We start from the raw sequence: 10,686 nt of genomic DNA on the forward strand, positions 1-10,686 counted from the left end.
TAACTGGAAAGTGGACGTTTTGACTCTCTTTCTATGGCAATCTGCTTCTGAAAAATCAACCATTGAAAATCTGATGGCGAAAACCAGAGTTCTTCTCTGACACCCCTGGGACCAACACAAGGGCGTTAGTGATCGCTGTAATACAGCTGTAGGTTGTCATTTACTTTTGTTGTTGTTGTTCTGATTTTGTGTTTGTGGGTTTTTTTGTCTTTTTGTGGATATTTTGTCATTTACTTTTCCATTAGTTTGTTTTTGTTTCAATTAAATGCATACACATTTCTTTTTATTATAATATGCCAATTTAATGTCCTTTTTAATTCAATGTTAGTAAATTGTTAGGGCTCTGATTTTGTTTCCATTATAAAAGCGTTAACCATTATTTCCATCCCTTTGATTTATGGAAACTGCTCTCTGCTCCCTTGTAAAAGGATAAATGTGAGGCCCTGGGAGTGCGTGTGCAGGTGGAACAAGGCTTAGTTTACTGACAATTCATGTGAAATGAGACAGAGGGCTGTTCTTATGCAAAAGTTCATAAAGAAGCAGTGTTATCAGGTGCCAGAAAGGAAGCTAATGTCATTAGAACCATCATGTGGACTTCTGGAACCTCCGAACCAAACGATACAGCCTTTCAGGCCAAACCTCCTCAGGAGTCTTTCTTCTGGTCAGGGCCATGTATCCATCCAGAAGTGTGGGCACAGATGGATGTCAAAGTTCTAAAAGCCTTGTTTTAGAAAGAAGTAACAAAGGACCCAGATGTGTTCATTAAGTAGTAAAGTAGCCATTTCATAACCATTAAAAGTTCTGAAGCAATATTGAGTAGGACTAGGGTTTATTTGAAATCATTTCAGAGGGCAGAATGACGTGAAAGGCAAAGAACCTCTTCTTAGCCATCTCTCCTTGTGAGAAAGTTACCTCCCTTGTCCGATCCTTCTCTGAACCCATCTCCCAGCTTTTTTCTTCAGATCTCTTGTTATTGCATTCATGTCTTCAACATGGTCATTTATCTATATTTCTCACCTACAAGAATACAGTTGTCACAAGGACGAAACCAGTGTCCTTCTGGAGCACGCTTGTGTCACCAATATCTAAGAACAGCATTTGACACAAATTTATTGAAAACCTAAACTTGTTGAGTGCCTGTATGAATGAATGAAGAGATAATAACGCCCCAGATGGAAGCATGTTCCATTTGTATGTAGTAAGCTCTCCATCTCTGGAAGCATTCTGCCAGGAATTGAGTAATTATATATTTCACAAACACATTTTACATTTCCATTATTTTTTTTCCATTACTGATGATTATTTCTTTCTCTCACTCTTTTTTTGTTTCCTTTACTATTGTAGAATGGATGAAAGTATACAGAGTAAATAACTTTCCCATTCAACAATTTATATACATTCTATTCATATATTTTACCTATGATATATGTTGCTGTTGTTGTTGTTAAGTGCCATCTACTCAGTTCCGACCCATAGCGACCCTTATAGGTTTTCCATGGAGAGGCTCGTTAGCTTGAACTGCTGACCGTGCAGTTCAAACCAACTTTGTAGTCTAGAATATTAACCCACAGCGCCGTTCCAGGACTCCTATAATATAAAACAACATCAGACCAATCCATTGGCAGCAGGTCAATTTCAACTCATGACAACCCTGTCGAATAGAGTAGAACTGCCCCCTAGCTGTAATCTTTCTTAAGCTATAACCTCCGTACAGAAGCAGAATGTCACTTTCTTCCACAGAGCAGCTGGTGAATCTACCACCTCACTTTTTGGTAGCAGCCAAGCGTTGTATCATCAGGATTCTGTATACACACACGTATACATATGTACTTATATGATCCTGTTGTTGTTGTTAAGTGTCGTTGAGTAGGTTCCGACTCATAGCAACCTTGTATAGGATTTCCGAGAAGTGGCTGTTGAGTTAAACCGCCAACCTTGCGGTCCAGCACATTATCCAGCAGTGCCACACCAGGACTCCATATGATCCTACAACTAACTCCCTAATCTCAAATGCAAAAATTAGAAGGCATCAATTCAAACATCTTTTTTAGAAAATTCTGAGGTGAGAGCTTATTGTCTCCACATGCTGCATATTTGGGCTATACTAATTTAACTTGTTTCCCATTCAGGTTTCCACTCCATCTTTTATTGAAGGATTTTAGAAAGCTCAATTATTTGCAAACTGTTTACACATTTGTTGTCAAACTGTTGTCAGGGATATCATTCCATGTCGCCCACATAAGGTCTCATGTGAGAAATGTCATCTGGAATTGTTGGCCAGGAAGAACTCTTTTTGTATGAGAATTGGCAGAATAACTTCTTTCTGATAACAAAGAGCTTCATAAATTTTTAAAAATTTATTTCTTTTTGCCAGCAATACCAAAAACTTCTCAGTGACTTTTAATAGTCAATAAAGGTTTTTTTTTTTTTTTTCAACTTTCAGATTTAGTTTTTTTTTTTGCTTCCTCCCTCTTTCTTTTCATAATTTGCTTCTTTATGTGATTGACTATATGCCATGGTTTACTTTGTTTTTCAAAATGCCTCAAAAATTTTTTCTTAACATCCCACAGAAAGATCTAAAATCACCGAGGCCCTAAATCAAGTTCAACAAATGCTGGCCTGCAGGCCAAATCTCACTGCTTTATTGGAATATAATTATCCTGCTCAGTTTATGTCCATGGTTGGCCATAGGGACTGCAAAGTCCACTTTCTTGACTTTCCAACTTAATCTAGCTACCCAAACCCACCAAACATGTGTGTGATGGCTATTACAAAAGATTGGGAAAATGAAAATCTTACCCACATTAACATTGGGGAAGTTGTGTATGGATTGTTAAATTGACTTCCATTCTTAGAAACCACACACGGACATACATGTACCTGTGGGTGTGTCCTCTCCCTTCAAGAACGGTGCCGTCTACGATCATGATTGCTGTCTGTAAGTGAGTTTAGTGCATCGTTTCAGGGAATTTGGCCCTCGCCCTTTGCATGTCCCCTTGACCATGTCCTGTCTTGGTTTCTTTGCTTCTAGATGAAGACCGATGCAAACTCTACTGCAAAGCTGAGAACTTTGAGTTTTTCTTTGCCATGTCTGGCAAGGTGAAAGATGGGACTCCTTGTTCGGCCAACAAAAATGATGTTTGTATTGAAGGGGTTTGTGAAGTAAGAGACTATTTCTGTTTAGGGGTGTGGTCTCACGCTTGTCCTAACTCAGAGCAAATGCACTCCCATGCCTTAAAAGTTGGTGCAAGAGAATCTGTGTCTCCAGAAAGGCAGGTAGCTTAGGGACAAGAACAAACTTATCCACTTGCATGTGAGCACCTTTCCCTGCCCCCACACCCCACCCCCTTCTTGCGACCAACTTTTTCATTTCTTGTTTGCTTTATCCCAACAGATACCGAATGGTGATGAGTACATAGTCTCATCTCTGTAGTGGTTACAAAAATTGGTTTAAATACTAGTATTAAATGTTGATTGCATGTTTATGAAACAGATCCATTATATGATCTGAAACTGGCAAATGGAGTTTGAAAAAAATACTACTTTTTATTTCCCTTTGGGTACCCATTTGCTCTAAGGAGCTCTGGTAGCATAGTGGTGACGAATCGGGCTGCGAACCTTAAGGTCAGCAGTTTGAAACTACCAGCTGCTCTGCGGGGGAAAGATGAGGCTTTCTGCTCCCGTAAAGATATACAGCCTCAGAAACCCTGTACAGAGTCGCTATGAGTCGGAACCGACTCAACAGCATATAACAACACCAACCCAATTGCTCTTTTATTTAGCTTGATCTTTTAAGGACATATCTGTGTATATACATGTGTGTGTGTGTTTGCTAGATGCATTCTACGCCTCCAGGGGTAGAGCTGGCCTGAGTAAGCTCACTTGCCTTTTGTAGCTACAGTGGCTTTGAATCACCATTGTACAGATGAAGCACTGAAGTCTTCTTTAAGATAGGCCACGTGCCCAGTGAAGCATCTAGGTACACCTGAGGAAGGAATTTGAACTATCAGTCAGTCACACTGGAACCTGAGCCAGTTGGTTGTTCTGCCTCCCTAATGTTCTGGAAATGTACAATCTCTGGTGCCTGCTAGTTTTGGATTTTCTCACTTTTTTTTTTTTTTTTTTAAATCACAGCCAGTGGGATGCGATCATGAACTTGGCTCTAAAGCAGTTTTGGATGCATGTGGTATCTGCAAAGGTGATAATTCAACTTGCAAGTTTTATAAAGGCCTGTACCTCAGCCAGCATAAAGCCAACGGTAAGAGATGTTCCCGCTTCCTGGCAATTGTGGTGGGCAAGCTTGAGTCGGAGCCTGTCAGTAGCCCCCCCGGTACACTGCGAGGGTGACTCTTGTCTTTGTGCAGGAGCAAGGTTGGATAGGTGGGCTCTAGTGCCAAGGGGTCTGTCAGCACCTTAGCATCTTAAAATGTCTTTCAAAATGAACTGCCTTTCTACTTTCTACTTTTTGCTGACCAGGCTGCCAAATGCCCCATGTACACTTGGTAAGCAATGAATTTATTATAAATCCTAGATGATCCATACCTACAACACTGAGTAGTAGAGGCAATTATTTAAACATCTTGAGTAAGACTCGACTTTTGAGCCTCATCATCTGAATATTCCTTCTAAAGATACATGGTTCTAAGTTTCCTTTAATAAATATATACACACATGCACACACAGTCCTGGTGTGGCACAGTGGGGTAATGCGCTGGACTGCAAGGTTGGTTTCAATTGCAAAATGAGCAGTTCAAACTCACTAGCCGCTCCTTGGAAACCCTGTATATAGAGTTGTTATGAGTCAGACTGACTCAATGGCACTTAGCAACAACAACATGCATACACACACACACACACACACACACACACACACACACCTATATAGCTACATTGTTTTTAAGTTTCATGAAGTTATCGTGACCCTATATAGGATCTCTGAAGCTGTGAATCTTTGCCGAAGCAGAAAGCCTTATCTTTCTTCTGTGGAGTGACCGGTGGGCTTGAACCACTGACGCTGTCATTTGTAGTCCATAGCTGACCTTGTGGTTCACAGCCACCACACTCCCATAGATCTACATTCGTTGTTGTTGTTAAGTGCTACGAAGTCAGTTCTGACTCATAGCAACCCTATGTAGGGTTTCTGGGGATTTAAATCTTCACAGGAGCAGAAACCCTAATCTTTCTCCTACAGAGTGGCTGGCAGGTTCAAACCACATTTGAGTACCAGCGCCCCCTTAACCAAACCATGGACGTTGTGGTTCAAAGTCCAGAGCTTTTTTTATGGAGCCAATGCATTCCCATATGTATGTATATATCTGCATGTTGTTGTTGTTAAGTTCCATCGAGTCGATTCCGACTCATAGCAACCCAGTATAGGGTTTCCAAGGAGCAGCTGGTGAGCTTGAACCACCAACCTTGCAGTTCAAACGACTTTGTAGTCTGACGCATTCGCCCACAGCACCACACCAGGACTCCATATATCTGCATACACACATGCAAATTATATGTCATAGAGGGCTTCAAGAAGTGTGTGTAAAATTCCGGTATCTGAATTCCATTTTTCCATGAACATTTTACAGTCTCCACATATGTGTGTGCGTGTGTGTGTGTGTGTGTAGTCCCTGACTTACAGTGTATTCCAGGTATAACAAGCCACACTTATGACTATTAGTTTCAGATTTGGTTTTGTTTTGTTCGCCCATCTTATCATTAGTAATATACACCACATACAATGTCTCTGTGTGTAATTTTCTGCTGTTCCTATTTTCATGACACTCTCAAAGACAAATTAAAGGTGAGATTTATAAAGACACTAACCCTGAAAAACAATAATAATGAAAACTCACCTTACAAAAATGAGGTATTCTACTTAACATTAGAAACCAATTTATGACAAAGCCATCAGAAAGGAATCCCATCATAAATCAGGGACTGTCTGTGCAAAATGCCTCTGCCTTGTGGCCTTGGTTTGTGTGGAAAGGAGAAGAGTGTATCTTAAGTCACATCTTGGTAAAACTTTGGAAATGCCGCATGGGTTTTCTCTTTCCAGCGTTTCTCCTACCTTTTAGAAAATGAAATCACTGGTCATTTTCACTTCATAGAGTGGGAATGAATCTCAGTTCATGATTCAAAGCCTCGTTCCCTATAGAAATGACATGTTTCTGGGCAGTTCTAGTTCGCTTTCTCCCAGACACAGTGTGGAGCACAGAGCTGTTGGACTCTTTTCTTTCAGAGTACTATCCGGTGGTCACCATTCCAGCTGGAGCCCAAAGCATTGAAATTCAGGAGGTGCAGCTGTCGGCCAGCTACCTTGCTGTACGCAACCTAAGTCAGAAGTATTACCTCACAGGGGGCTGGAGTATCGACTGGCCTGGGGAGTTCACCTTCGCCGGGACCACCTTTGAGTACCAGCGCCCCCTTAACCACCCAGAACGGCTGTACGCACCGGGGCCCACAAACGAGACACTGGTGTTCGAAGTAAGCCTCTTCTAGTTGTTCATTGTTCAGTACCTCTTGCTGAAGTTCTAGTGGTGATTGCATTCGGAGCTAGCTTCAAGAGTCCTTTCACCTTCTGAATCTGAAGGGAAGAGTGTGGGATGGGACTCCATTTTGGGGGGAAAAGGAAGGAATGCAATGTGGATCTCCTGGCATTTTTTACATCAAAAGGCCAACTTTCTACCTTTACACTTAACTCATCCACTTAACTCATCCATAGCTTCCCTGTAGCACAAAATACAACTGCCCATAGGGTTTCTAAGGCTGTAATCCTTATCAAGTCCTAGTATGGCACTATAGGATAAGCACTGAACTGGTAACTGAAAGATCAGCAGGTAAACCCCCCAGCTACTCTTGGAAATTCGGATTGCCAAGAGTTGGCACCAAGTCAACAGCACACAACAACAATCTTTGTGTAGGCAGACTTTCACATCTTTCTTATTTGGAGTGACTGGTGGCTTCCAACCCCTCACTTTGTGGTTAGCAACTGAGTACTCAAGCCACTGTTGTATCAGGGCTCCTAATACAAGGGGGCTTCAAAAAGTTTGTGGAAAAATGGAAGTAGTTATTTTTAATTTCATTTTTCCACCGACTTATAAAGGGTCCTTCATGCACTTAATTTTCATAATCAACTAAGAATGTAATTGTTGCTGTTAGGTGCCCTCAGGTCAGTTCTAACTCTTAGGGATTGTATGTACAACAGAACCAAACACTGCCCTGTCCTGTGCCCCTCCCACAATTGTTACTACACTTGATTCCGTTGCTACTGCGTCATTCCATCTCATTGGGTGGGGGGAGGGTCTTCCACTTTTTCTCTGGCTCTCCACTTTACCAAACATGATGTCCTTCTCAAGGGATTGGTCCCTCCTTGTGACATGTCCAAAGTATAAGAGATGAACTCTTGAGATCCTGACCTCCAAGGAGCATTCTGTCTGTACTTTTTCAATACAGATATGTTTGTTCACCTGGCAGATCACAGTGCTTTCTGCAGTCTCCTCCAACACCATAACTCAAATGCATCAAATTCTTCTACAGTCTTCCTTATTGATTGTCCAACTCTCACATGCATATGAGGCAGTTGAAAATGCCATGGACTGGGTCAGGCGCATCTTAGTCCTCAAACTGACATCTTTGCTCTTGCACACTTTAAAGAGGTCTTGTGCAGCAGATTTGCCTAATGCAATACATTGTTTGATTTCTTGACTGCTGCTTCCATGAGCAGCTCTGGTAGCGTAGTGGTTACGAATCAGGCTGCTAATCTCATGGTCAACAAGTTCGAAACTACCACCTCTTCTGTGGGAGAAAGATGAGGCTTTCTGTTCCTGTAAAGATTTACAGCCTCGGAAACTGTAATGAGTCGGAACTGACTCCACGTCACATAACAGCAACAACAGCTTCCATGAGCATTGTGGATCCAAGCAAAATGAAGTCTTTGACAACTTGCATCTTTTCTCCATTGATCACAGTGTTATTTATTGGTCCAGTGGTGAGGATTTTTGTTTTCTTTAAGTCGAAGTTCAGTTCATACTGAAGGTTGTAGTCTATGATCTTCATCAGTAATTGCTTCAAGTCATCAGAGAACTTTTTATATTGGTTCCAGTGTCTATGTGTCTGCCATTTGTAGATTCCATTGTAGCTTTCACATAGGTCCAACTGACCTACAAGACGGATTCATGTAGTAGAACATACAATTTGCTTGAGCGTCAAGAGTTGTAGCCATGCTAAACCACCTCACTGGACCAGGTTGTATTTTTCGCAGAAATAAGAAAAGAAACAAAAAAAGCTGGCTGTTGTTAATACCCATAATAAAAACAGCTAGCCGCTCAGCAATGACTCTGCAAGGCATTTGCCCTAGATACATTTTCTTTTGTTCCCACTGTGTCTTGGAGTTTGATTTTCCCATTTCTATAATCCTGCTGTTGTTGTGATGTGCTGAAGAGTCAGTTCCAACTCATAGTGACCCTGTATAGGGTTGCCTAGGCTTTAAATTCTTCACGGGACCACAAAGCCTCATCTTTCCCCTGCTTTGTAAAAGAGGGCTGATTGTTTGTGCTACAGTGAAGTGATGGGCCTCAGATCATGTAGAAATGATATGGCTACCACTTACCAAGAACTGACCTAACCAGATATGCATGTCAGTCATTTGGGGCTTCGATTTCTCACCTACAAAGGTGGGAGAGAACACCCACCTTGATGACTTGCCAGAAGAATAAGCAGTCAGGCATAAAGAGAAGTTTAAGATTTGTGTAACCCACACAGCCAGGAAAAGGCTGAGCTGGTCTAAATCCTGAATTTGTCTCATCACAAAGTGTCCTAACTACACCCAGTTCAGTCACACGGCCATTCTCTTCTCAAGTACAGGAAACCTGCAGCTAACGTAACTATTTTCTCGTTGTCATTATTATTAAGACATATTATACTCAAGAGACCCTGGTAGTACAAATGGTTATGTGCTTGACTAGTAACCAAAAGGTCAGTGGTTTGAACCCACCCAGTGACTCCATAGAGAAAGATTTGACGATCTGCTTTTGTCAAGGTGGACCGGGAAGTCCTATGGGACATCTCTACTCTCTCACATGGAGGTGCTATGAGCCAAAAGTCAATTCAGTGGCACTTCACACCAACCACTGAATAAACTAAGTTTTCGTCTGTGTGTTGTTAGGTGCCATCAAGACAGCTCCAATCCCAATCATCTCATTGGGGGATCTTCCTCTTTCTTGCTGACCCTCCTCTTTAGCAAGCATGATGTTCTCCTTCAGGGACTGATCCTTCTGACAACATGTCCAAAGAACAGAGAGTATCACTATTCTCATTTCTAAGGGACATTCTGGTTGTACCATCTTCCAAGACAATTTAGTTGTTCTTCTAACAGTCCACGGTACCTTCAAAATCCTTAGTCAACAACATAGTTCAAAGACATGAATTCTTATACAGTCTTTCTTGAAAATGGATTATCTTACTTTCACATACATATGAGGTTAATGAAAATACCATGGCTTGGGTCAGGCACACCTTAGTCCTCAAACTGACATCTTTGCTCTTGAACACTTTAGAGAGGTCTTGTGCAACCACTTTGTCTAATGCAATGCGTTGCTTGATTTCTTGATCACTGCTTCCTTGAGTGTTCATCCTTCATGGACTCTTCCCACAGATGTAGTCAGTTTGGTTCCTGTGTATTCCATCTGGTGAGGTCTACCTATAGTTGAGTTTTATGATGTTGAAAAAAGGTATTTGCAATTAATAAGCCATTGGTCTTGCAAAATCTATCATGTGATTCCCTAGCATCATTTCTGTCACCAAGGCTGTAATTTCCAACTACTGGCCTTCCTCTTTGTTTCCAATTTTTGCATTCAAGACACTAATAATTATAAATGAATTGTGGTTGCATGTTTGAACAGTTGCAGAATGAAGCAGTTGGTAGAATTCTTCAGTTTCATCATCTTTGGCTTCAGTGATTGATGTGTAAATTTTAATAATAGAGGTATTGGAGTCCTGCTATGGTGTTGTAGGTTAATGTGCTAGATTGTAAAGTTGGTTTGAACTGCAAGGTCAGCAGTTCATGCTCACCAGCCTCTCCTCAGAAACTCTATGCAGGGTTGCTATGAGTCAGTACCAACTTGACGGCACGTAACAACAACAACTGGTCTTTCTAGTAGGCATGTGGATGTTGGCACGGACAGCATTGTACTTCATAGTACATCTTGAAATGCTCTTTTTGGCGGTGCATGTGATGCCATTCCTTTTCAAATTGGTCCTCACATAGTAGCAGTCCGTTTTAGCTCACTAATTCCTAGGGTATCGATCCTTATGCATTCCATTTCATTTTTGATAGCCCCCAAATTTTCCTAGATTCATATTTTGTACATTCCAGGTTCTAGTTATTTATGAATATTTGCAGTTGTTTCTTTTCATTTTGTGTCACGCCACATCAGCCAGTGAAGGTCCCCAAAGCTTTGCTCCATTCACGTCACACTTTGAGGAGGCAGCTCTTCCCCCGTCATATTGTGAGTGACTTCCAACATGAGGGACTCATCTTCTAGTACTAAACCTGTCAATGCTCCATTGTTATCCTTAAAATTTTCAGGGGCTTACCATTCAGAAGGGTCTGCCTCACCTCACCCCCTTCCTAATCCCTTAGTCTGGAAGCTCCTCCAAAGCCTGTCCACCAGGGGTGACCCTCGTGGTATTTAG

General features: G+C 41.5%; 1 protein-coding gene across 1 annotated transcript in view; it reads left to right on the top strand.

Moving 5' to 3' along the window:
- The window catches only part of ADAMTS18 (ADAM metallopeptidase with thrombospondin type 1 motif, 18), a 183,639-nt gene that overhangs the window by 127,348 nt on the left and 45,605 nt on the right, over positions 1 to 10,686 (top strand). Inside the window, exons 14-16 of the mRNA XM_006860150.1 lie at positions 3,032 to 3,162; positions 4,135 to 4,258; positions 6,233 to 6,477. Coding sequence (XP_006860212.1) covers positions 3,032 to 3,162; positions 4,135 to 4,258; positions 6,233 to 6,477 — 500 coding nt within the window. The remainder of the gene's footprint in view (positions 1 to 3,031; positions 3,163 to 4,134; positions 4,259 to 6,232; positions 6,478 to 10,686) is intronic.

Source organism: Chrysochloris asiatica, unplaced genomic scaffold (genome assembly GCF_000296735.1).
Source record: "Chrysochloris asiatica unplaced genomic scaffold, ChrAsi1.0 scaffold00037, whole genome shotgun sequence".
Lineage (NCBI taxonomy): Eukaryota > Metazoa > Chordata > Mammalia > Afrosoricida > Chrysochloridae > Chrysochloris > Chrysochloris asiatica.